The following is a 27,712-nucleotide window of genomic DNA, read 5'->3' on the forward strand; positions in this document are numbered from 1 at the left end:
GAGAGTCAGTACCATTTATGTAGTTGCCCAAATTATTAATTCTATACCACCAATAAGCATCACAGTAGCTAATATTCATTGAATATTGTACTATGTGATAGGTATTCTATGTACATTATTTTAAATTCAATCTCAAAACAACTACAAATGAGTATTATCTATTTTGTAGATAAGCAAAAGTGAAATTTAGAGATGTTAAGTCAAGCTTTCAACATCTCTTTTGGATTACTGCAGTAACCTGCCATCTCCCTGCCTCTGATCTGGCCTCTCCAATTCTTTTTCTGCCTGGCAGTCACAGTGGTATTTCTAAAACGCAACAGATTTGTTATGTTTGATCATTCTACTTTCCTGCTTAAAGTCCTTATAAGGTTCCCTCAAGATAAAGTCCAAATTTCTTCACAGGATGTATAAAACCTTTTATGATCTGGGCAGCCTTTACCTTACCAACCTCTAGCCTCATCTCTTTCGGTCCTGTACCTCACAGTCTATCCTCAAGCCACACAGATTATTTGCAGTTCATAACAATTCATTTCTCTCCTCTGCACAACAACCCTGTAGTCATTATCCCACAGACTCCTACACATCACCCATAGTCAGGATTCGACTTAGATTACCCTGTTCAGAAGCCTTTCCTGATTGGATTTGGTACTCCTCCTTTACACTTTCGTATCACTCAGTGATTTTCTCTTATGCTTATCAAACCATGCTGTAATTGTGTGTTAACTTATTCTGTCTCTTGCACTGGATCGTAAAGTCCTTGAGTGGAAAGATGAAGTATAGTTTAGATTTGAAAACCCTTATTTGTTGCTCTATAAATATTTGTTAAATGAATGAATCTGGGAGAGGTCTGGAAGAACTTACAAAGTTACCTGGAGAGAAACAGATATTCAGCATTTCTTGTTTAATAAATGAATTATTCTGACAGCTATTTCTCCTTAAGTATATTCTTTTGGCTTATAATTTATAAAAGTTGAGCAGATATAAATTTAAAAATTGAGAAAATTAACCATAAAAACATATCACAAAATAATAAAATAAGAAAGTGATATAGAACAGTAACCTAGGAGTGTAAACTTAATGTAAGATAAAGAAGACTGAATGAACTAACAAAGTTTGAGACTGGGGAAGAAAAAGCAAGGAATTGAATTTTTTTCTGCACCTTCTAAATTGAATGGATTTTTTTTCCTGGTAATATCTGATATAATTCTTAGAATAATTCTTTGAGGTTGCTATGCTACAGCTGCATTAAAACTAAGGAAATTAAAGATCAGAGTAAAATAAACTGAACGATTATACAGTAAACTTTCTACAGATAGAAAGCAAATGAAACAAAACTCAACCATAGAAAATATGGGGTATATGTGAGGATAAATCACCCTACACCCTAAATGATCCTTTTTGGGGGTCTCTGTATCAGCTTTCCAGCTTTCTTTCCTAAAGTGATTTCCTTCACTCTCATCTGCTTTGAATGTATGGATACATCCTTCCTTTTACCAGGATAAATTCCATTTCCTCTTTCAAACTTTGTCTCACTCAAGTTCTTTCTTGAGTTAAATTTGTTTCATTAGATCTGTTTTTTGATTTAGCTAAACTTTTCGGAGCCTAGCAAAGCACCCTGACTTCTCTTTCATAGAATTGTAAGCACACAGCAGTAAAAACCAACACAAAAGAGACTATTACTATAGATCACTCAGGAGAAAAAAAAAAATCCTTAATAGTGGCAGTGTTTAAGTGACTATATTCTGCGCTGTGAGAACACCAGGTGATATTTTTAACCTCCACCACTCCCCACTTCTTAATCGGGTCAGTTTTCTAAACTTTCTAAGTCTCAGTTTTCTTATCTACGAAAAGAGGATCGTATTAAGAGCCTCCTACCTACTCCAGAACTTCTGTGAGAAGCAAATTAGAGGATATAGGTGAAAATATTTCAAGAGTTGGTAAAAGGCTACAAAATGTTTGTACCTGGCTACACATGAGACCACGACAACGTATGTTTCTGGGCTAAAGAAACCCAGAGCCTAATCGCTAGGGAATGGAAGCGGAGCGTTGCTACGGGACGTCATCACCCCGCGCCAGACGCGACGGTTTCCGGATTGGGCTTCAGGCAGCATTCCGCGTCATGGGGGTTTGGCTGCGTTTGCTGGTGTTTGGCGGAGTGTCGCTTCGGGGCTGTGGCGGGGCCTGTGTCCCACTTGGGGGAAGCCGACTACTGATTTGTCGGCGCCAGGTCCGTGTTGCTGCAGGGCAGGTGGAGGCGGGCGGGTCGGAGATGCTGGGGCGCCAGGGCTGCAGGTGCTCTGCAATTGCCTCTTGCCAAGGACCCACTTCAGTCCCTCTTGGGCCCCCTCCCCTGCTCAGTGAGACCCCAGTTGTCTGGATGTGCCCACTTTCCAGGCAGGCCCCCAGTAGGACCAGGGCGAGGCATAGAGGGGTGAAATAGACGGTTAGAACATGGATGTGTGACTTGCACGTGCTTTCTTAGTGTTAAGTTTATTTAGAAAACAGGTTAAAGAGAAGGAAAACACGTGGGGGATTTAGCTCCGTAAAGAGGGAAATTATTTACTTGCTATTTTTAACGCCTGGCAAATAAATTTCAACTTAAACAATGTGTCTCTGCAGTTGTGATCAACGGCTATTTGTAAATAACACTGAAGGCCTAACTAATGGAGATAAGCAGAATTAAAGTAGAAAAGAAAAGACCTGTTAATTGCAAATGTAATAATGGAGATAGCTTATTTTAAAACTGTTTTTTCTTCTTCTTCTCAAGTTCTCTGGCGCTGAGAGTGAGACCCTAAAACAAAGAAGATCACAAATCATGTCTCGAGGACTTCCAAAGCAGAAACCGATAGAAGGTGTTAAACAAGTTATAGTTGTGGCTTCTGGAAAGGGTGGAGTTGGAAAGTCTACTACAGCAGGTATTACAAGATATTCTCATTCTGAGTAGAACTTTAGGCCAACTGGCAAGTGCACAATATTAAAGTTATAGTTTTGTTCTTGAAAAAGTATTTAATTTCTAATAGCTTGTTCCTTAGTATGAGGAGTTGGTAGTGATTGAGGGCTTAGATTTTGGAGTTAGGCAAAACTAGATATGTTGCCAGGTCTTGACCCTTAACTGAGGAAAAGGTAGTCAGGTTGCCCATCAGATCTTCAGTTTACTTAACTGTAAAGTGGCAATGATGATAATCTTTTTCATAGGGTGGTCATGCAAATTAAACAAGTTAACCAGTTAGCCCCCTGTCTCCTACATAGTAAGTACTCAACGTTTGATTGTTGTTATTATTTTTAAAACATTTAGTAAGTTTAATACTAAATTTATTTGTTTTTTAATACTAAATTTATTTGCATTCTTCTCTAATCTTTTTCAGTGTACATTGAGCTAAGTAGTTGCAATGAGATTGTTTACATTATTGTGACCTATTTTCATTTAACCATAATGGTTTTCCAGCATTTATAAAGTCAAAATAGATCTAATATTTGAACATCTTTTAATTATTTAAAACATTTAATCTTTAGATCTTTATATTAATATACTGGAACAGAGAATTTTTTTTTGGTGGAGTTTTCAAATTGATTATAGATTTCATTGTGACTGAAATGCTGCTTTCAGAACCCATAAAAGAAGTCCCACTAGAAATGTAAGAGGTACCATCCAGGACTGATTAACAGGTATTCCCAATTTTTTTCAAAAGAAACTTTTTATTACTAAAAAAATTTCAGTATAATAATGTAAAAAGGTAGCTCTCCTCCTTCCAGTTCAACAGAGGCAACTAGTATTATTAGTTTGACGTCATAAATCTACCAAGTTTTGTTGCATCACTTAAAATTTTAAGTCATTTTAATAGGAATGGCTTAATTCAGATCTTACTCAATTTATCCTTTTTGCAGTTGATTAAGAAAAAAACTATCCTTATTATATTTCATTTTGTTAGTTTTGACATCATTCCTCACTATTAAGATCTTGTATATATTCATGTATTTTTTTTAAGCTTTTGACTCAGATTTCTGCATTTTTTCAAGTTGAAGTGTAGCTGATGTACAGTATTATGTAAGTTCCAGGTATACAAAAATAGTTCACAATTTTTAAAGGTTATATTCCATTTACAATTATAAAATACTGGATATAATCCTTGTGTTGTACAGTATATCCTTGTAGCTTATTGATTTTATAATAGTAGGTTGTACCTCTTAATTCCCTACTCCATCTTGCACCTCCTCCCTAAGATCTGTAAAGTGTTTTTTTCTCAGATATTAATCTAAACTTGGGGCATATATGTGCCTTAAAATTACTTAATTCCATTGAAACCAATGACATTTTGAAATGAAAAGGGTCAGGTACAGAGTTCTGTGACTTTCACTAGAGATCCTGTGTCTTGACTCAAAGCCATATTCCTGGATACAGCAGTTCTGTAGTTGTATAACCAGCTATAGATCCAACTATATAGTGTTATTAGCTTAGTTTTTTCCCCCCACTTTGACCTGAATGTATTGTGGAAGAGTTTTTCATATATTTTGAAGAAATTAAGATTTAACAAGTATTGTAGTTATGATAGACTCCTACTATACTATTTGATAGATACCATATTATTATTTAAAATAGTGATTGTTCTTAATGAATTTATGCTGTATCCTACACACTCTTGCTTTCTTTCCTAAGGATGTACAATCTATCTATTTGATATTTTATTTTTAAAATTTGGAAGCTCTTAGTTTTCAGTTCTAGAATCCACCTCTACTTGTGTTTTGAAAATTAAGGTTTCAAAAAAAAAGTACCTGTTTTCAGTGGTGTGAATCCTTTTGCAAGCTCTGTGTTTACTTGGTTTGGTTAAAGATGGAAGGCATTTTCATAATAGCCATAAGTTCTTTGGGTTTTGTGCATATAATTTGTCAAATCTATAGGCTAGCACTTGTTTAAAACACATTTATTTATTGTTTTAGGTTCTAAGATCATCTAATGCCATGGGCTGTGGCAGCATTTAGACAGGAAAATATATGAGAAAATGTTCAGTGTGTGACATATGTGTTCTTTAGTAAGCGTCCCTTCTTTGCTTTTCATCTTTGTTAGCATCATACCATCTATCTCAAATAATTGATCTATACTTTTTCATAACGGCTGTCTCTGCTTTAGAAATAGAGTATTTCTATGTAACTCTGTTGGCATTGTATTTCTTTTCCTTATACATATTTATTCCAATTCCAAACTGTCTCAAAATATTTCCCATCTGAATATGCATGCTAGAAATATTTTGGATTAGAATGAGGACATTTGATTAATGCAGACATGCTCTTAGATTCTATTTTGTAAATGGAGAAAGACCCTCACACTGAAATGAATTACTCTGCCTCAAAGTTGGATTGTGTTTAACCTACAGTATACCTGAAATTCAGGATTATTTTATAATTTATAATTTAATGATTAAATCAAATATTAAGCATTGATAATGATTTGTCAAGTGCCATTCCCTAGGCTGAGTACTTTACACTTAAGAATTTGATTTGATTCTCACAAGAGTTATGAAATAGGACCTCATTTTATCAAGGAGGAAACATACTTGGGGGTGAAAATACTCAAGACTGTAAAACACAGAGTGGTGACCCTGGGGTTTGAACCAGGTCTGCCTTGAGAGTTTATGTTCTTAAATACTTCAAAAGAAACAGTATTGGCATCATCTATAACATTGTCCAGTAAGGAATTGTCATCCACAGTGTGAGGGTCTGTTTATCGGTTTGGGAATGTATTCCTTTCTCATCTCAGATGTAGCATATCTCTCTTGCTGGGTTAACAGTGGTTTTGGGGCCTACTGCTTTCCCCGTTTATGTCTGAGATTGACTATTAATAGGCACTTTTGGGAAAATGTTTCACTGTCTTACCTTTTTCCCTTTTTCCCTTCCCTCTCCTCACTGGTCCAAGCTTTCAGTTATGTGGGTATTTGTGAGTTATATTTGGAATTCCTGTATTACCTGCATTTATTTAAAAAAAAAACAGTAAGATGAGCTCCATTTTTATTTATTAAAAAGTAATTTTTCTGCAAAGTATTTTTTGAAAATAATTGAATGATATATACATTCATATGATTAAAACATTTAATGGATTATTTAAACGCAGTTGTAACATATGATAAATGTTTTAAAGTTTTGAGGCAGGCATCTGTTGCTTATGCTGAAATGTTACTTGCCTTTTTGTCTTTTTTACTTTCTAGAGTCTCTCCATGTCCTTGTTTATTTTTTTAATGAAGGACTTACATTAAAATTTTATTTGCTTTGGTTATTACATTCAAAATATTAAAAGGTGAAATGAATTCTGGTAGAAGGAAAGTTACGAAATTTAATTGCTCTTTTGTTTCTTACAGTGAACCTTGCACTTGCTCTAGCAGCGAATGAGTCGGTAGGTATTTATTAATAGAACTACTAATTTGTTAACATTTTAAAGTCAATGATTTAGAGCATACTGATGTTTTTCATTTACTCTTATCAGGGGCTGTATATTGTAGCTGTAGTTATTTGCATGTCTTTAAGGGGCTAAAAAATCTGCCATAAGTACTGGTTACATTTAATAATGGTGATGAAAATGGAAGGGGATTGCTGGTCAAGGAATTCAGGTAGCCTCTAGAAGTTAGAGAAGACAAGAAATATTTTTTTTTCCTTAGAGCCTCCCAAAGGTATGTAATCGTGTCAAAACCTGAATTCTAGCTCATTGAAACCCATTTGAATTTCCGTGATAATTTTTTACAGTAAAAGTAGGAAACTGATACAGGAAGTCAGTTTTCTTAGTCCTTAAATTTCCAAAAGTGTCTTTATTTTACCTTCATATTTGCTAGTTTGACTAGATATAGAATTCCAGGTTCACAATAATTTGCTTTCTGAACCTTGAAAACAGCTTTTCTTTTTCTTCTAGCATGCCAATAAGATGTCTGGTGATAGTCTGATTCATACTGCTTTGTAATAACCTGTGTTTTTCCCCCTGAGGCTTTTATGAGTTTCCTTTATTTCTTTTAAATTTAGAAATGTCACAGATATGTGTCTGGTTGTTGGCATTACATTTTTTTTAACCTGTTTGGAAATTGGGCAAGCAGTACAAGGCTTGAGTCTTTTTCAGCTTAGGGAAAATTTCCTCATTGATTACTTTTTGTGATGTGCTTGTTCTTTCTCCAGAAATCGATTAAGTAGATATTGACTGTTTATGCTTGTTAATTTTTCTCTCATATTTTCCATCTCTTTGTCTTTTGCTCTGTGTTTTGGAAGATGTCTTATGCTATTTTCCACACTGCTATATTAGGTTGTGGTTGTTATTTAGCCCTTTTTATTTTTAATTTGGAAATTATATTTTTTCTAGTTTTTCAGAACTGTTTCCCTATTTTGCAGTTGCTTTTCTTGATCACTTAAAAAAATGGTTGTACCATTAGTTTGAGAATTAATGAAAAGATTCCTTTTAATGATCTCTATTTATTTAGCATGGTGGTTCTTATAATGTGGTCCACTGACCAGCAGAATGAGCATCACCTGGGAACCTGTTAAATACATAAAATCTTGAGCCCCAGACCTACTGAATCAGAAACCCTCAGGGTGGAGTCCTACAGTTTGTGTTTTAAGCAGCCCTCTAGGTGATTTTGGTGCATGCTGAAGTTTGAGAACCATGCATCTAGAATTTTCTAGAACTCTAAATTGCTAATGCACTCTTTCTTGTTTTCTTGTGTGATTGTTTTTAATTTAGTTTTAACTTTTTGTTTTGTTTTGTTTTGGTTTCAATGCAAATCTGGAATAGAAGAGAGATACTAATGTATGGTTAGGCAACTTTATTGAAATAAAGGCCAGAACTACTTTTTACAGAATACTTTTTATTAAAGCACTTAGTTTCCTTGAAGAAAGAACCCCATCTTTCTTAAATTAGGGAGGAAACAGGAAAAATTCAGTGGATAGGAAGGTAAGTAAATTCATGGGTGTGGGGATCTTTTAATTTGGTTATCATTTCAGCCAAAGCTTTGAGTCTTAAGATAATGTGAAGTAACCATGTAATAAACGATCTAAGGATGAAAAAAATAATTAAAAGGGATTGATTCCTTCATGTTAGATGTTGCTAGTTTTTTTTAAAATTATTTTCATTTTTCTTTCTTTTCACTCATCTGTTTTGGCTGTGCTGGGTCTTTGTCGCTGCTCGCGGGCTTTCTCTAGTTGCAGTGAGCGCTTCTCTGTTGTGGTGCACAGGCGTCTCGCCGCCTCTAGGCCTGTGGGCTTCAGCAGCTGCAGCATACAGGCTTAGTAGTTGTGGCTCGAGGGCCCTAGCGCGTGGCAGGCTTCAGTAGTTGTGGTGCACGGGCTTGGTTGCCCCATAGCATGTGAAATCTTCCCAGACCAGGGATCAAACCATGTCCCCTGCATTGGAAAGTGGATTTTTATCCAGCATACAACCAGAGAAGTCCTAGATGTTGCTAGTTTGATGAGATGGTAGCTCCGAAATTTCTGTTTTTCTGTTTGCTTCAGCCCACCCCCCACCCCCACCCTCTCCTTCAGGCATGAGAGCAGCTTCGTCTTTAATGATCTAGATGTATGACAGGGAAATTGGCCGCAAGAAAGGAGAAGCAATGTTTTTCTCTGGGCCACTTTTTCAGAAAGCATGTTAGTATCCATAAGTGTCTTTAAACACGTTGTAGAATCTTCCTTAGGAACGGCTTCAATATTCTGTTGCCCGGAAGGTGAGTTTTGTTTCTTTTTCTCATTTCTTGATTTTTTTTTTTAGCAACGTTCGTATAGAATTTATAAAAAAGAAAGTCAGGAAATTTGAGCAGCATGTTGTGGAACTCAAAGATAATCTGACATAATGCAGTATTTTATAGTTGGTTACAGTCTGGTCCGGAGAAGGCAATGGCACCCCACTCCAGTACTCTTGCCTGGAAAATCCCATGGATGGAGGAGCCTGGTAGGCTGCAGTCCATGGGGTCGCTAAGAGTCAGACACGACTGGGCGACTTCACTTTCACTTTTCATTTTCATGCACTGGAGAAGGAAATGGCAACCCACTCCAGTGTTCTTGCCTGGAGAATCCCAGGGACGGGGGAGCCTGGTGGGCTGCTGTCTATGGGGTCGCACAGAGTCAGACACGACTGAAGCAACTTAGCAGCAGCAGCACAGTCGTGTCCTAGTTAACTAGTTCGCATGTATTTAAGAAAGATTCATTGTATACAGCTTGATTAACAGTGTTTTGGATTTGAGAGCAACATGTTTGACTTAAACTGTGATCTGCTGAAGGACTAACTTCATATAGAAAAGATAGATCATATATAAATATATGATTTATATATATCTGACATAGTCTTATAATCTGTATTCCCCAATTTAAAATTTTAGTAATATCGCGTTTATTTCAAGGACATGTTTGGTCTATAGGGAAAACTCGAGATTCCTTCAAGGCCTTCTCATTGCCTGATCTGATATAGATGGCTTATGTCCAGGGACATTTATTGGGGAATGGTACTAGGGTGTGTTGCTTTGGGGCTTAAAACCTCCAGGTATGATGGTGTCTTTGGAGCTGATCTAGTGATTCATTCCCATGGAGCTTAATTCCATGGGGCTTGTGTTGTAAGAGGGGTCTCTGACCCGCTTACCCTTTAAGCCAACTTTGCCCAAGACCTTGCTAATTGTTTTCTCCTTTCTTCCTTGGGTTGCCTTTTTTTAGCATCGCAGTGGGAAGATCTAATAAGACTTGTTTGTTGGCTTAGATGAAACAGGTCCAGGAAGTTATTCATTTTACTTACAATGTTGGTCTTAATAATCTCTAAACAGGGTTATATAAACCCCAGGAGATATGTAAGATAGTCATTGGAATGTGGAATTTTTCTTTATTTGTATAAATTTTTATCTTTTAAAATTTATGTTTTTTGTATACACTTTATAATTTATAGTAAATTAGTATAGTGGCTCTAATAAAGTCAACAGATGTATTACCATGTATTGAGGTTGTATACTTAAACATTTTTCAGCGAGTGGGGTACGTGGTCAAAAAAGTTTGGTTGTCACTGGTCAAGGCAAAAGAAAATTTCTGAGCTGGATCATATGCCAGTTCGAAAGAAGACTACTTTATAGATGGAAAGAAAAGCCTTACAGGAATAGGGTGTGAAATTTCCCTGCCTTTTCTTTGCCTTTTGTACTTTCCTTTGGGGATGTAGCAGGTAGTGTTACAGGGCAGAATTTGGGATCCTGTCATGTGTACCATGCATTTAAATATTCAGTCCTGTGATATATTGGAGCTGGCTCATGCTAGTTGTGAGAACTGTTAAATTTTCAAGAATTTTGCAGTTGATATCCTGCTGTTAGCTCAAAATAGGCCATGGTGGGAGTATTTAATTAATGAAAATTGACAAATACTGAAAATTAGACTTCCCACCTCACCCTGGGCCATTGTTAAACATTTTCTGGCACAACACTGATGATACATACTACCAATCATATATTTTAGTCTTTCTTTTGTCTATTTTCTTAACCACTTTTATTATGGATCTCATTCTTCTACAGTGTAAATTTAGTGAGCAGAGAAGCACTGAAACTGCAGAGGGGAAGGTAAAGGTCACCAGACACCATTGATAAGCTCTGTGATGTTCCTAAATCAGTTTACTTCGGTTCATTTTAGTTCAACAGACATTTAGTGAGCACCTCTAACACTCACTGTCAGACACAGTGAGTATGGGTATATAAAGAAAAGTAAATATGCCTACTAACACTGCATTAACAAAACTGTTTTGTGTGTGTATAAATAATTACATAAGTGTATATATGTCTTTTTGTGTATGTGTGTGTGTATTTTGGTGATGGTAATCATTTCAGTTCAGTAATCGTTTCTTCTGTGAGTGAGACAAAGTGTGTTTAAAGCAACACTTAATAAGGTTTTATCATAATTTGTTTCAGAGTAGGCACACTGTGTACTCTTAAAGGTTTAATAATCTAGTAAAGACAAGAGGAAGATAAATGTCTTAAAATGATAATCTGTGTTCAAGGTCAAATATAGTAGTGTTTCTGTCCAAGACAACTAGCTTTTATTTCAGAGAAAAGCCGTCTTTTTTTCATAGAGCATTTTTGTGAACATAATTATATTTGCCTTTCACAGAAACCTATAATGCAGTACACTAAGTATTTATCAGCTTTACAGTCTTTATTGATTCTGCCCTATCCTTGTCACATTTCATCAGCCAGCAAATGTCCTTTTTTGTCTCTGCAATATTTTTCCAGTATGTGTCTTTCTCTTTTCACTGTTCCCACTCTAATTAAGCCTCATATTACTTCTTTTTGGCTCATTCATTCATGTATACCTCAAACAGTTAGAGTGCCTACCCTTCCCCAAGAACTTTGCTACTTTGGAGAATATAGAAATGCATGAAATATAGCCCCTGCCTTTAAGGGCCTTGCAGACTAGGAGACTGCTGTAAGCACCTCTTACCTGCGCAAGCACAAATCCATTCAGTACATAATGCCAGATTATTCTTACTTGAGCACCATTGGAACCCCATTTCACCCTGCTCAGAGTCACTCCTGAATGCCTTTGGTGAGCTTCAAGATCTTCTATAATCTGGCTCCCATCCACCTTTCTGGGTTTATTTTCAGCTCTTCTAAATGGTCCCTGTGCTCTGGCAAGTCTGGGGTACTTGCTGTTGCCAGTTTGGGGTTGACTATATTGATATTATGTTTGTAATAGCTTACAGTGTGTCTTCTATGTTTCTACTGGAGTGTCTGAAGATTTTCTTCAGCTTTACTCGTCCTCTCCTCCAGGCTGCGATGCATAGCTTGGCTGGTTATATTGTGCCCCTAGAGTCCTTCTCAAGGGAATTGAGTGATGACAGACATCCAGGGTATCCTCCTCTTCATGTGCACCCACAGACAGCATTTTGATTCACACTGAGGCCCTGCCCTGAGAGGTACTTAGTGACGTGCTCCCTGAATTCACTCCCATCTTGTGAAATCCAGTAGCACTATTTATTGTTACTATTATGTACCCATGTAACCATTCTGGTGATTTTATGTAGCAAATAATAAAAATAACATTTATCAAACATTTGTTAATGTCAAGCACTGTTCCTCATGATATGTTTCTTAATTCATTTATTCTTTGTAGCAACCATATGGGAATAGATACTGTTATGATCCCTGTTGTACATAACAAGCAGAAGCAGCTGGAGGCTAAGTATTTTGCCCAAGCTCACCCAGGAAGTAAATGGCAGAGCCAGGTTTGAATGCCAGCCTAGATCCTGTACCCTTAGCCTATTTGTTATACTCCTCCTATGATAGCTAGATTCTTATGATTCAGAACTGCGTTGTCTTCATTCTTGGCTATTGACTTAGGAAATAGACAACAAATGTTTGCTACATGGATGAATCAAGTGTATACAGATGGGTTTCATAGTATATAAGTGCAAAAAGTTTGTTTTGCATTGTTTTTTGAGGAGTGGTGTGGTATGGGAGGGCTTGTTGTGGCTTAGTGGCCTGCATACTATTCTTTTCCTGATTCTTAAATGATAGTGTGTCCATCATTCTACTTGGTTCTCTTCTCATTTGATACTCTCTAGTAATCTCATCTTTTCCCACTACCCCAGTAACTACCCATGTGCCCTGGATTCTAAATGCATCACCAGCCTAGATATGTCTCCTGGGTGCCAGACCTGGATGCCTCACCTCCTGTAGATGCCCACTTGAGTGCTTTACAAACATTCAGGCTCAACATGTATAAAACCAAACTCTTCTTCCTTGTAATTGTCTTTGTCCTGTGACAGTCATGTGGTTCCCTCCCACCTCCAAATCAGATACCTGTTCCTGCTGCTTCTACCACTCAAAGCTCTCTGGAGTATGTCTTCTCATTTCATTCCTTAATGCCATATCTTTTTCAGACCTTTATTATGGATCTTTCATGAGATGATTCCAGCTGTTTATTTTCTCTGCTATGATGCTTTGAGGACAGGACTAGTACTTCCCATATTATTTGAGACTTCCCATATTATTTGAGAGTTCTGTTTCCTTGTTTAATCTCTATGCTAGTTTAGGAACCTTTTTGGGCCAAGGATCTTGGCCTTAGTCCCTTTTTTTTTTTTTTAATTCTCAGTCTCTAGTCCAGTGATGGTATATAGAAGGCTCTGGGTAAATGTTGGTAATGACAGTGGAACACATTAAGTGAAGAGTGGTTGTGAATATATATACTAATATACTTCACATATGTAGATTCTAAGTGTTGGATAAGCTATCTATGATTTGTTGAATGCTAAACTATGCCCCTTTCCCCCTTGAGCAAATGAAATTGAAATCTAAATGGGATAATGTGAAGGGCTTACCACAATGGCTGATACATAGTAAGCTTTAAATTACTTTTTAGTATTGTAGCTAAAGAAAATTTTTTTGCAAGTAATGTCTCAAAAATTGATATGCATTTTACTTAATTGACTATTAACAAAAACTTATTTTAAGTTTTTACTTATTTTCCATTGCTACAATGAATCATTAAGTAGAATTTTAATTGGACTGAAAGATGGAAAAGGAAGCAGTATAATCTTCAAAGAGTTTGTGTTTCTTTGGTTATTTTTTTTCCATTGATGTTTATCTCAAAATATTTATTTTTTTCCCATGATTACATAATGTCTTCACACTTATTCTTTGCAGATGTACTGCTCTATTTCACAAAATTATTATGAGAGGCTCTTAAACATAATTAAGATTGTCTTAAGTCTTTGAAGTTCTGTGATTATGTTGGGAAAAACTGGGAAGTTTTAGTTTGAGATTTAGGTTTCGGTTTTTGAAAAGTTCATTGATCTTGGAAAGAGAACATGATGTGTACTGCCGCTTAAAACATGATGATTTTCTTCATTAATAGCTATGTGTATAGCAGTTAACAATCCAGCTTTTTGGTGGCAAATAGACCTGGGCTTGATTTTGGCTCTGCCTCTTGCGGCCTGTATAATTTTGCCTATACCTACCTCTTAAGGCTGTGAGTATTAAAGGAGATAGTGCATATATAGCACTTAGCACAGTGTCTGGCATATTGTTGTTGCTGTTCAGTCGCCTCTGACTCTTTGCAACCCCATGGTCTGGCTTATAGTAAATGCCAATAAGAGCATTAGCTGTTCTGGTTTTCTAAATTCCACCCTGGACACATTAACTATAATACTAGTTATAATGTGAATTTGGATTAAATATGAATGAAACTCTGTTTTTCACAGTTCATAGGAAATCCTGATGTATACTACTTAGCTCATATTGGGGATTATCTTCTCTTTAATGCCAGTGTTGTAAAGAAATCACAGTATATTAAAGCAACCTGTTCTTAAATTTTTTCTTTTAATCATTGCTTGGTAGTATATACTACAACATACACATTGCTTATAAAAATATTTTGTTTTGTTAATGGTGAGCCATTTTGGAGGAAGGGTTCAGTGTTAGTGTTCAAAGTATAGATATTTTAAAGCTGGAGAGGAAACTCGGACAAGAGATCTGGAAGGAACAATTGCAAAATCATTTTTCCTCCTTTTTGTTCTTCAATTCAAAAGTAATTCTTGGTAAGAAGAGTGTTTTTTTAAGTGAATTTGAACTCGCACATTTTGACATTTACTGAGGAGAGACTCAGAAGATATATTTGTATCTTTAATTCTTAATTAAAACTAAGAATTTGTTTTAGGATAAGAAATGGATTTATTTTAGTAGTTATAAATAAATTTATAATGACTTTCTCACGAATATTTTGATAATTGTGATCACTACACAAATTCATGGAGAAGGAAGTGGCAACTCACTCCAGTACTCTTGCCTGGAAAATCCCATGGACAGAGAAGCCTGCTAGACTACAGTCCATGGGATCACAAAGAGTTGGACACGACTGAGTGACTTCACTTCACTTCACTTCACACATATTCATACATATTACATTCTAGAGGATTATTAGTTTATAATCAATGAAAAGAGTGAATCGATTTCCAGTGAAGCACTTTTGTCTTGGACTTCCCTGGTAGCTCAGCTGGTAAAGAATCCACCTGCAATGCGGGAGACCTGTTTGATCCTTGGATTGAGAAGATCCACTGGAGGAGGGCATGGCAACCCACTGCAGTATTCTTGCCTGGAGAATCCCCATGGACAGAGGAGCCTGGCGGGCTGCACTGCATGGGGTCGCAAAGAGTCGGACACAACTGAGTGACTAAGCACAGCAGAGTACTTTCGTCTTATTCCTTCATATATGGGTTTGTTCATTCATTCTTTTATAAAAACATTTGTTGAGGGCCTGTCATCTCCTAGGTTCTGTGCTTGACATGGGAATTCAGAGCTGAAAAAGCCCTACCGCTGTCCTCATCTTAGTTAATTTACAGCCCGAGTGCCTGTTTGGGAGATTGTTATTTCGGTTGGAGCCAGGATCTCTGTGTGACTAGATGATTTTTGACTTGTCTCTGGTCTAATTCTCTTCTCATTTGCCACAGATGCTCTTCCAAATGTTTCGCATTTTCAATCTGTCTATCACATTCCACATTTCTTCACCCTGAAAGGTTGTTGTTGAACCACGCAAAGACACCGGGCTCCTTGGCCTCCGGAGGAGAGTTCAATCTGGGGCCAGAGATGAGACTTGATCACGCAGAGCTTTGGTGTAATAAAGTTTTATTAAAGTATAAAGGAGATAGAGAAAGCTTCTGACATAGACATCAGAAGGGGGTGGAAAGAGTACCCACTTGCTAGTGTTAGCAGTGGAGTTATATACTCTCCAGTGAATCCAAAAAATGTCTGGAGATTGTAAAGACCTCACCAGATCTACTCCCATAATTTACATTTTAAGATAACAGAATTAGCGAGAAGGTTTAATCCAGAGACTGTCCTCAGGCAGGATACATTATTGTTAAATGATCCTAAGGAATGTAGAGGGAAAAAAAAGTTTGTCCTTTCTTCCTCCTTGAGAATTCCAGACCCCCTCTCCTTGGGGACCCCTATACTTCTTATCAGCCTGCCTAGGAAGTGACTCTGTCAACCCCTAGCATGTGATCTTGCCTCCTATTCAACTTTTAAAATGGACTTTTCCTCCGTAACTTGTTTACTGTCCTCTCCCTTTATCATTTGTATCTTTCTGTGATCGTCATGATTACATTCCTCTCCTTCCTCAGGGAAAGAGATTTCAGACCCGATACCTCTGCCTGGACTCTTGATCCTCCATTTTCTGCCTTTTCTAGTATTTGACTCATACATTCCTTTTGGTATCTTCAGTTTATCTTCACTCATTCTTTCCCCGTGGTCTAGAGAGCTCCTCATCTCACTCATACACGTTGAGAGGTATGAATGTGTATTTGTTGGGTGAGTGAATGAATCAGCAGATCTTCTTTAGCCCCTGGGTCCCCTCGAGCTTCTGCCCACTCTGACTTTCCAGTTACAGCCATACTTGAGAGAGTTGTCTACACTTGCTGTGTCAGTTTACCCAGTTCTCATTTACTTCTCAACTTCTGTAATTTGACTTATTACTATGCTGTTGAATTTCCTCTTGTAGTTATCAGCTATCTGCCAAATATATATTCTCTGTCCAAAATGCTTGATTCTACCTGATACCCTGCTACATTTGATACTGCTGACCACAGTGGCCGACGTGTTAGAGAATCTTTATTTGTTTGGCTTTTTAATCATTCTGTCTTGATTCTTCTCTCTTTCTCCAACCCTTTCAGTTTCCTCTCTAACTTTTCATATTGCTCCATTCCTATTTTTTAACATTTTTCTCCCTTATACTTAACATGCCTTCCCTTTGTCTTTATATACTGCTTCTTTGTCATCTGTCTCTTTTTAAAAATCTAGAGCCTTATTTTCAGTAGTTTGTTCAGCATCTCCATTTGGTGTTCTACAGAGCTGTCAGATTTAAATCATTGAAATGGAACTACCATAATTTTCTTCCTCTCCTAAACCTTCTGTTCCCGTATGCTTTGATAATTCACTTATATGCTACCATTACTCATGTCGGTTATCTATTGATGTGTAACAATCCACCCTAAACTTAATCATATAAAGCAACAACTATTTTATTTTGCTCACGGTTTCTATGGGACAAGAATCTGGCTAAAACATAGGTGGGATGGCTTGTCTTTGTTCTACAACATTTGGGGCTTCACAGGGAAGATTCAAATGACTGGGGACTGAAATTATCTGGGACTCTTCATTCACATGCTTGGTCCTTGGCCCTGGATGATTTGAAGGCTGAGCTTAGCTGGCATTGTTGATTGGAGTACCTTTACCTGGCCTTTCCATATCACATGGGCTTCATCGCAGCATGGCAGCCTCAGTGCAGTTGGACTTCTTATGTGATGTCTCAGAGCTTTGAGAGTTAATGCCCCACTGAATGAGGAGGAAGATGTATAGCCTTTTGTGACATAGTCTTGGTTGTCAGGCTGGGTTCTAGACTGAAGTACTCATGTGCTTCCCGGATTCAAGGAGGAGGAGGCATAGACCTCACTTCATAATGGGAGGGGTACTAGTCAATATGCGGCCATGTTTTTAAAATATCACACCACATCTATTGGTGCCCTGTGTAGAAACCTTGATACTATCTTGACTTTCATTTCTCCAATCCCACTCCACTTTTATATATCCGTTACTAAGTGCTGGCCTTTTTAAATTTGGAAGTATCTCCTTTTCTCTATTATCATGAACATATGTAAGACTTATATTACCTTTCACTTAGGAGTTTTCATAACTTCTTCAGTTCACTTCAGTTGCTCAGTTGTGTCCAACTCTTTGCGACCCCATGAATCCCGGGACACCAGGCCTCCCTGTCCATCACCAACTCCTGGAGTTCACTCAGACTCAAGTCCATCGAGTCATTGATGCCATCCAGTCATCTCATCCTCTGTCGTCCCCTTCTCCCCCTGCCCCCAATCCCTCCAAGCATCAGAGTCTTTTCCAATGCGTCAACTCTTTGCATGAGGTGGCCAGAGTACTGGAGTTTCAGCTTTAGCATCATTCCTTCCAAAGAACACTCAGGACTGAACTCCTTTAGAATGGACTGGTTGGATCTCCTCGCAGTCCAAGGGACTCTCAAGAGTCTTCTCCAACACCACAGTTCAAAAGCATCAATTCTTTGGCGCTCAGTTTTCTTCACAGTCCAACTCTCACATCGATACATGACTACTGGAAAAACCATAGCCTTGACTAGATGAACCTTTGTTGGCAAAGTAATGTTTCTGCTTTTTAATATGCTATCTAGGTTGGTCATAACTTTTCTTCCAAGGAGTAAGCGTCTTTTAATTTCATGGCTGCAGTCACCATCTGCAGTGATTTTGGAGCCCAAAAAGATAAAGTCTGACACTGTTTCCACTGTTTCCCCATCTATTTCCCATGAAGTGATGGGACCAGATACCATGATCTTCATTTTCTGAATGTTGAGCTTTAGGCCAACTTTTTCACTCTCCTCTTTCACTTTCATCAAGAGGCTTTTGAGTTCCTCTTCACTTTCTGCCATAAGGGTGATATCATCTACACATCTGAGGTTATTGATATTTCTCCTGGCAATCTTGATTCCAGCTTGTGCTTCTTCCAGCCCAGCATTTCTCATGAGGTACTCTGCATAGAAGTTAAATAAGCAGGGTGACAATATACAGCTTTGATGGACTCCTTTTCCTATTTGGAACCAGTCTGTTGTTCCATGTCCAGTTCTAACTGTTGCTTCCTGACCTGCATATAGGTTTCTCAAGAGGCAGGTCAGGTGGTCTGATATTTCTGTCTCTTTCACAGTTTTCCACAGTTTATTGTGATCCACACAGTCAAAGGCTTTGGCATAGTCAATAAAGCAGAAATAGATTTTTTTCTGGAACTCTCTTGCTTTTTTCCATGATCCAGCAGATGTTGGCAATTTGATATCTGGTTCCTCTGCCTTTTCTAAAACTAGCTTGAACATCTGGAAGTTCATAGTTCATGTATTGCTGAAGCCTGGCTTGGAGAATTTTGAGCATTACTTTACTAGCATGTGAGATGGGTGCAGTTGTGTGGTAGTTTGAGCATTCTTTGGCATTGCCTTTCTTTGGGATTGGAATGAAAACTGACCTTTTCCAGTGCTGTGGCCACTGCTGAGTTTTCCCAATTTGCTAGCATATTGAGTGCATCACTTTGACAGCATCATCTTTCAGGATTTGAAATAGCTCAATTGGAATTCCATCCCCTCCACTAGCTTTGTTCGTAGTGATGCTTTCTAAGGCCTGCTTGACTTCACATTCCAGGATGTCTGGCTCCAGGTGAGTGATAACCTCTTAATTAGTCTTTAGTATCTCTCCCACTTGAATTAAATAGTGATTCCTTGCACTGACTGTAGGATAGTTCTTACTGCATACAGGTCTATGTCCAAATTGCTTAATTTAGCTCTTAAAGGTTGGTGATGATGGTTTAGTCACTAAGTCGTGTCTGACTCTCACGATCCCATGGACTGTAGCCTGCCAGGCTCTCCATGGGATTTCCCAGGCAAGAATACTGGAGTGGTTTGCCATTTCCCTCTCCAGGGGATCTTTCTGAACCAGGGATCGAACCCATGTCTCTTGCACTGTAGGCAGTTTCTTAAAGGTTGTGTCTATCTAAATTTCCACTCTGTGATTGACTTTGCTTCGGCTGCTCCTTTGCGTTAGCTGTCTCCCTTGTTTCCTTTGCCCAGTTCATTCTTCAGGTCTCATGTTGGCAATTTTCTTCCTCTTCTAAACCTCCTTCCTCTCTGAAGCCTTTTTAGTGACTTCATATAATGTCAATGTCACTCCTTCCTCATTGGTTCATACGGTTATCTCCTGCCATTAGAATGACCATAACTTTCACAAGGTCAGGGACTATATCTTAAACTATCTGCCACTATTGCCTGTCCTATTATATACTCAGTAAATGCTTGCTAGGTGACTGAAAACAAATTTCACTTTGGTCGAATTCTCTAAAGATTTGAATGAGTTACTGGACTTTCTAAAATGTCTGTAAAATTACCAAGGAGTCATTTTTGTCTTGGGAGAGTTATACTCAGAGAAGCTTTGAAGTTAGGGAGTTTACATTCTGTATGTCAACATTTTATTTCAGTTAAATCATATACAACAAAACCAAAAACTTTATACTTGCAATATTATCATTGTGTGCCAGAATTTAGGGAAGTGAACAATAATTAGATTTAAAAGAAGCTTTGATAAGATTAAAGCCGGTGAGAATAAAGTTGAAACCAGAACAGTATTGTTTTTGTTTGAAGCATTTTAAAGTTTCAGTTTTGGCCTTGAAATAGTTCACGTTACAGATTTTGTTCCAGCCTATTTCTGTTTGGTCAGGAACATGTGATGCTTCACTTTTGGCAGCTGCACTGTGTGAAAGGGCTGGGGTCAGCACTGCTGTGCAGAAATGGGTCAGTGAGCGTTCAGATGAAAGCGAAAAATACTTTTAAAGAGTCTTTATTTATTGTTGGTGTAATAAGACAAAATAATTATAAGCTCGAACCTCTTACTGTGTCCTTACTTCCTCCTTCATCTCTCAAATGCCTTGCCAAATTAACCACATCAACGAATTTTACAGAAAATGGATTGCTATTTTAAATAGTTCTTTAGCTATTATTCTTAAGAAGCTTCTTCAGAAAGTCTTTCTCTGTTGTCCTCCAAAAGGACATAAGTCTCCTTTGTATGTCTATAAAAGTCTGAAATGGCAGTTTAAGAGAGCAGGCAGCATGTTCTCCTTGAGTGAGTGATGAAGTACAGTAACTACTTAATTTCACTTGAGCTGGAAGGAAGAACTCTATCCTACTGTTTCTTTAAAAGATGATTTTATCACCATCAGGACAGATAACAAGCTAGGATTTTTTTAAGAGCAATAAATGACAAGTTGGTTTATTACTTGTGGCTTTTAAACAATGTAATATTCTTAAAGAGAGAAAGTACTCAGGTCATCTTGGAAAGCAGTTTCCATGCCCTGCCTGGGAATACTGTTGCTCTGTGTTTAGATTTTTCCTGAATAAGATAAGACACATATGGTTTCTCCAAACCCTGGAACAGCCTTGCTCTCAAATTTGTGCTGGAATGTTATCTGGAATGTGATGGGGCTCTTTGTTAGTCACCATGGAAACTGACCAAAGCTCTATCTAGTCCTATCCTTTGGGCTATTTGGGGTGACTTAAATAAAAGATGATCAGCAAATGTAATCATATTCCCCACATATATATTTTCTTTAAAAATTATTAAAAATACAGCTTACTAAGAGAGAAAAGGATATCTGTATCCTATTTTTATTAGGCGATTTAAAACATTTTGTGCAGCTGAAGACTATTCTGGCCAAGGAACATTAATGAAGATTCTCATTTTGAATGGGCATAATTCCATTGCTTTGTGATTTTTGTCTTTTGGCCTCTGTGCTTATATATGCGATAGAATAACAAATGCTGAATTTCCATTTACTGCTTAGTGATGGAGAGGGACTTGTCAGAGATTTTAAGTCATGTGTTTTATATTATACCATTGCCAAGTGAAATGTGGTTTATGTTGTATAGAGATGGACGAGTTAACGGCATCTGTGAGCAATTAAGATAATTAAGTATTCAGGTGGACATCTAATAGTACGTCTTCTGAAATGACCAGTTTGTAGCTAAAGTTAGGGAGGACTTTATGTTTCTGGTAATTCTTAGAAGTCTGAGCTTTGACAGTCTCTTCTGTTTCCTCAGTGGGAGACTGGTGAACAGAGGAGGATGATCTGAGCAGAGACTATGGGGATTTGTCTGATGCTGATAGAAGAGCCTTTTAAAATTTTTACTTATTTTTTAAATTAATTTTTATTGGCTGTAGTTGCTTTACAGCATTGTGTTCAAAGTCTTTTTTAAATAGTTAATTTTAGAAAATTGAGGTGAAATTTACAGTAATAGAGTTTTGTGTTGTGAGCCACACTGCCTGCATTATTCCATGCTCAAAGGTTTATTCCATTTTCAAGGTCAGACTCAGATAAGGTAAAAATGGCAACGTGGATTGTTGAGGCTCCTCTTGGTTATTTCAAATAACATGATTTCCTTTAATGTTCAATAGAGTCTGTCTATAAGAAATGAAAATAGTTAGTGCTTCTACAGATAGAGATACTTTGATTCATTCATTCAAGTACTTACTAAGTACTTATGTACTGAGTACTTTTCTGGGTCCTGGAGATATAATGATAAAAAAGTCCACATTCCTGTTTTAAAGGAGTTTACAGCCTGGTGGAAGAGATACAATAAATAAATACATACTTTTAGGTAGTAGCAAGAGTTATGAAAGATAATAAAGCAGTGTAAGGAAACAGAAAGTGATGGGAGGTGCTGTATTAGATTTGGTTGACAGGAAGGGACTGTCTAAAGATGTCAGAGCAGAGACCTAAGTCAGTTGAAAAATGGCCTGGGGAAGAGCAGAAGCCCTGACATAGACTCCACTTGGATTGTTTAAAGAATACCAGGATGGTCAGTGTGGCAAGAGTGGACCAAGGGAGAGGTTGGCAGGGTCACATCATGCAGCCTTATAAGCCATGGTGGAACTCTGAACTTTTTTTCTGAGTGTGATGTCAATTTTTAAACCACGGCAGTGACATGATCTTATTTACTTTTTAGAAGGCTGCAGCTGCATTGTAGAGCATAGACTGTAGGGGAGTAAGAATGGAAGCAGAGAGACTTGCTAGTAGCAGTTGCAGGGGTTTAGGCTAAAGATGATAGCTTGCACTGTCATCTGCCTTCAGTTCAGTTCAGTTCAGCCGCTCAGTCATGTCCGACTCTTTGCGACCCCATGAATCGCAGCACGCCAGGCCTCCGTGTCCATCACCAACTCCCAGAGTTCACTCAGACTCGCGCCCATCGAGTCAGTGATGCCATCCAGCCATCTCATCCTCGGTCATCCCCTTCTCCTCCTGCCCCCAGTCCCTCCCAGCATCAGAGTCTTTTCCAATGAGTCAACTCTTCGCATGAGGTGGCCAAAGTACTGGAGTTTCAGCTTTAGCATCACTCCTTCCAAAGAAATCCCAGGGTTGATCTTCAGAATGGACTGGTTGGATCTTCTTGCAGTCCAAGGGACTCTCAAGAGTCTTCTCCAACACCACAGTTCAAAAGCATCAATTCTTCGGCACTCAGCCTTCTTCACAGTCCAACTCTTACATCCATACATGACTACTGGAAAAACCATAGCCTTGACTAGACGGACCATACTCAGCAAAGTAATGTCTCTGCTTTTGAATATGCTATCTAGGTTGCTCATAACTTTTCTTCCAAGGAGTAAGCGTCTTTTTCATCTACCTTGGTGGTAGCTATGTGCTGTGCTTAGTCATTCAGTCGTTTCCGACTCTTTGCGACCTCACAGACTGCAGCCTGCCAGGCTCCTCTGTCCATGGGGATTCTCCGAGCAAGAATACTGGAGTGGTTTGCTATACCCTCCTCCAGGGGATCTTCCAACCCAAGGATTGAACCCAGGTCTCCCTCATTGTAGGCTGATTCTTTACCATCTGAGCCACCAGTGAAGCCCAAAAATATTGAAGTGGGTAGCCTATCCCTTCTTTAGGGGATCTTCCCAACCCGGGAATCAAACCAGGGCCTCCTGAATTGCATGTGGATTCTTTACCAGTTGAGCTACCAGGTAAGCCCTTGGTGGTAGAGGTAGTGTTAATTAAGTACTTAGGCCCAAAACCCATCACTTGAACTATATCATCATCCCAAACTGAAACTTGGGATTTGGGAAAATGGTCTTATATCAAGTAGTACATTTTTAAGGCTGTGATAATGGAATGCATGTATTTTAAGACTTATCCAAATTGCTAAAGCCGTAGAGAGTTAAAAAAAAAAAGACATTGGTTTTAAATGTTCTAATTGGTATAGCACATTGGTTTTGAGCAGTTGTCTACTTGTTACTTTATTAGCCAATTCCCCATACTTTCTTTGGCTTAAAATAGTGGAAAGCTTCGTTCTTTTAGATGTTCGCTAAGGAATTAAAAAAAATCCTGTCAGGATGAACTGGGTACTGACTAGCATGATTAATTTCCAAAAGTTACGTAGCATAGAAATTCCATCATGGTAGGGACAATTTGAAAATTAATAGATGCTGGTGATAATAGGATAGAGGGGGCTTTTTTATGAACAGAGTATTTTAGTGCGCAAATGCCAGCTGTGCGTGACTAAGGGTGGCATTCATCCAGGTGAAGGATGTTTTGGGGGAAATTTGTGTACTTTTTTTTTTAACAGCAGAGAGACTTTTTTTAGTTAGACTACTGGTCTCTTTTCTTTTACAGAGGATTAAGTTTCAAAGGAAGGATCAGACCACTCTGGTGGGATGAGATGGTGGTGGAGGACATATTTGGAATAAGAGGGATGTTTGCAACACTACTGGGCTTGAATTTCCCTAAACACTATGGTTCATAGGGATTTGACCAAATACTCAAGGGCCAAATCTTCATATTACTTGTTTTCCTCCGTTTAATGAGAATGATTGAGCTTAATTAGCTCCCAATTTTGTATTTACAGTGGTCACACCACAGAGCTTGTGAATACTTTAACAAACTTTTTTTTCCCACATTATAGTAATAAATAATACCTGTTTTGAGCATCAGATCTTTGCAAAAGTAGTTTGGTAGTAGAAATTGTTTTCGTAATGGAGAAAAAAGGACTAAAGATTGCTATAAGTAATCAAAAGAAAAAGGGAAATTTAGGAGTCTGTGATATGTCTTTTTAAAACTTTTTTGACTGTGCCACACAGGATCTTGTTAATAGTTCCCTGACCAGGGATTGAACGCATGCTTCTTGCAGTGGAAGTGCAGTCTTAACCACTGGACCGCCAGGGGAGTCCCTAAAATGCTGTTTTTTTACAAAAAGTATTTATTTATTTATTATTCGGCCACTCCATGCATCTTGTGGAATTTTAGTTCCCTGAGCCCTGTGCAGTGGAAGCTCGGAGTCCTAACACTGGACCTCCAGGGAATGCCCTTGAAATGTTCTTAAAGGAGGGAATTGAAGTCAGGAAAGAAGAGACCTGCCTGGAAACAAGTCCTGTAATTGGAACTTGAGTAACATCCGCCTTTGACAGAATCCCCTGCAAAGCTGCTACTTATACTTATGGTCCTTGAATTAGGGCTCTGACATTTTCATATTTGCCATGGAAATGATTGTGATAATAAATGATGCTTTATTTTTATACTTGATTAGATAGGGAAGATGGAAGCCAGATGTTGTTTAAGTGTGTATCTTCTGAGACAGAGGGACTGGAACATAGGCAATAGTAAACTGAAGGCAGCAGAGTGGGTGTTGCTGAAGCTGGTAGGGCAGGGGTGGGACAGATAACCTCTGGTTTTTCTTGGTAACTCTTGGTTTTGGTTCTGGCTAGGTTGACTGATTACATCACATGGTCTGTGGTTTTATCATTCACGTTGTGAACCTGGAGAACCCAAGGCATTCCTTTAAAGTGTGTTTAACTGTCTGCTTTATGTCAGACACTATGGTAGGTATTTTGAATAGAGTCGTGAATAAGACAGTTCAAGTTGTTTATTTACGTCTGTGCTAAGTACTGCAAAGGAGAAATCTTGTTGTCAGGGACGCATGTAACAGGATGCTGATCCTATTCTGAGGGCTCAGGGAAGACTTCCCTGAGGGAGTAACAGCAGTTATATCTTCTTTCCAACAACCACCATTGCTCTCTTTCCCAGGACTCTGTTCTACTTTTTTTTTTTCCAGTTTAAAAACTGTTATTGCCCCCAAATTCTTACTTTTCTTCTTCCTTTGTGTCTCCTTCTCCAACTCCCCTACCCCATCACCCCCATTAGAATGAAAACACCTGGAGAACAAGGACCTTTGTGCCAGAAAACCCTGAATTGAAAGGAACACGAAGAGGTGGATAAGTGTGAAAAAGGCCAGTGAGGTGGCAGTCAGTATGAGAGGGAGAATTGCAGCCCTGGAGACCATGCCAAGGATTTTAGAAGCTTAGAATGTATCCTAAGGGCAGTGGGAAGCAGGTATAAGCAGCGGATGGAAATGTTCAGATTTGCTTAAACATTACTTCACTGTTGCATGAAGAATGGTAGAGATGTTAGAATGGGCCCAAAAGACCAGTTTAGGCTATGATAGTAACCTAAGTAGCAGAATATGGGTGATGTCTTAGACTCAGATTTTAGCAGTGGAAATGGAGAAGAAGGTAAAATTGGTAGGTCTTGATGATGGATTGGATACAAGAGAGGAGAGGAAGAAGTCAGGGGTGACCTCCACCCCAGACTTCTTTATTGTGCAGCTGAGTTGATGTCAGATACATTTTCCTGACACCTTTGAAAAATAACGTGCACATTTTCAATTTTTATATATAGAAGAATTGTTCCTGATTGTGAAATATCAGCAAATGTGTTGAACTTTTCCAGTCAACTTTTGGTCAAGACAGAAGTGCACCTTTTAGTCTGTACTCTTTTACCTACTAGTGAGTAATCTATATCTTTGCTTAAGGCTTGCTAATTGTTACAACTGACTGGGGTCCGAACATTTCTTTTTTTAATGGTTTTATTGAGATATGATTCACATACAGTTACATACAGTTAGATTCACATACAAAGAGATAAAGTTTATCTATTTTAAGTGTACAATTCACTGCCTCTTAATATATTCACAGAATAGTATATCTATCAATTTTATAACATTTTCATTACCCCAAAAGAAACCCTGTATGGCTTAGCCATTATTCTTCAATCTCCTGTACTCCGGCCTTAGGCAACCGTTAATTTACTTTCTGTTTCTATTGTTGTTATTCAGTTGCTAAGTTGTGTCTGACTCTTTGTGACCCCATGGACTGCAGCAGGCCAGGCTTCCCTGTCCTTCACTATCTCCTAGAATTTGCTCAAATTAAGTTCATTGAGTTGCTGATGCCATCCAGCCATCTCTTCCTCTGTTGCCCCCTTCTCCTCCTGCTTTCAGTCTTTCCCAGCATCAGGATCTTTTCCAGTGAGTTAGCTCTTCCAGCTCACTTGATTCGTTCTTCTGCTTCAGATATTCTGCGATTGATTCCTTCTAGAGTATTTTTAATTTCAGTAATTGTGTTGTTTGTCTCTGTATGTTTATTCTTTAATTCTTCTGGGTCTTTGTTAATTGATTCTTGCATTTTCTCCATTTTGTTTTCAAGGTCTTTGATCATCTTTACTATCGTTATTCTGAATTCTTTTTCAGGTAGTTTGCCTATTTCCTCTCATTTATTTGGACTTATGTGTTTCTAGTTTGTTTCTTCATTTGTATAGTATTTCTGTGCCTTTTCTTTCTTTCTTTTTAACTTATTGTGTTTGAGGTGTTATGCACCGAGCCCGTATCTCCAAACCAACCGAGAGAGTGAACAAGTCCACCGTGGTAATGCAAAGGCAAGAAGGGAATTTTTATTTCTAGCGTGCTAGGGCTCAAGCCTCATCCGACGCAGCGGAATCAGACGAGAGCCTTGAACAAAGCAGTATGGCGGTTTATATACAGTCAGTTCTTTGTCTCAGTTACAGGGTACTTGGCGATACCTGATTGGACAGGCAGAATGAGCTCATGCAACGCCTTCCTTATGCTTTCGCATATGGAAAATTTTCCTTATTTGGTTAAGGAATGTTCTTCAAGAAAACAGGAAACATGACTCAGGTCCCCGGCGCTGTTATGCACCTCACTGAGCTGACCACCCTGCCTAACAGAGGTCTCCTTTTCCCAGGCTTCAGGGTTGAATTCCTTCTTCCTTTTGGTTTCTGCCCTCCTAAGGCTTCCCTGGTGGCTTAGAGGTTAAAGCATTTGCCTGCAAGGTGGGAGACCT

General features: G+C 38.3%; 1 protein-coding gene across 1 annotated transcript in view; it reads left to right on the forward strand.

Annotated features, from left to right (window-relative positions):
- The first annotated feature begins 2,070 nt into the window (after positions 1 to 2,070).
- The window catches only part of NUBPL (NUBP iron-sulfur cluster assembly factor, mitochondrial), a 234,020-nt gene continuing 208,378 nt past the window's right edge, over positions 2,071 to 27,712 (forward strand). Inside the window, exons 1-3 of the mRNA XM_069559468.1 lie at positions 2,071 to 2,227; positions 2,768 to 2,915; positions 6,348 to 6,382. Coding sequence (XP_069415569.1) covers positions 2,120 to 2,227; positions 2,768 to 2,915; positions 6,348 to 6,382 — 291 coding nt within the window. The 5' untranslated portion in view covers positions 2,071 to 2,119. The remainder of the gene's footprint in view (positions 2,228 to 2,767; positions 2,916 to 6,347; positions 6,383 to 27,712) is intronic.

The sequence above is a fragment of the Ovis canadensis genome, chromosome 18 (genome assembly GCF_042477335.2).
Source record: "Ovis canadensis isolate MfBH-ARS-UI-01 breed Bighorn chromosome 18, ARS-UI_OviCan_v2, whole genome shotgun sequence".
In the NCBI taxonomy this organism is placed as follows: Eukaryota; Metazoa; Chordata; class Mammalia; order Artiodactyla; family Bovidae; genus Ovis; species Ovis canadensis.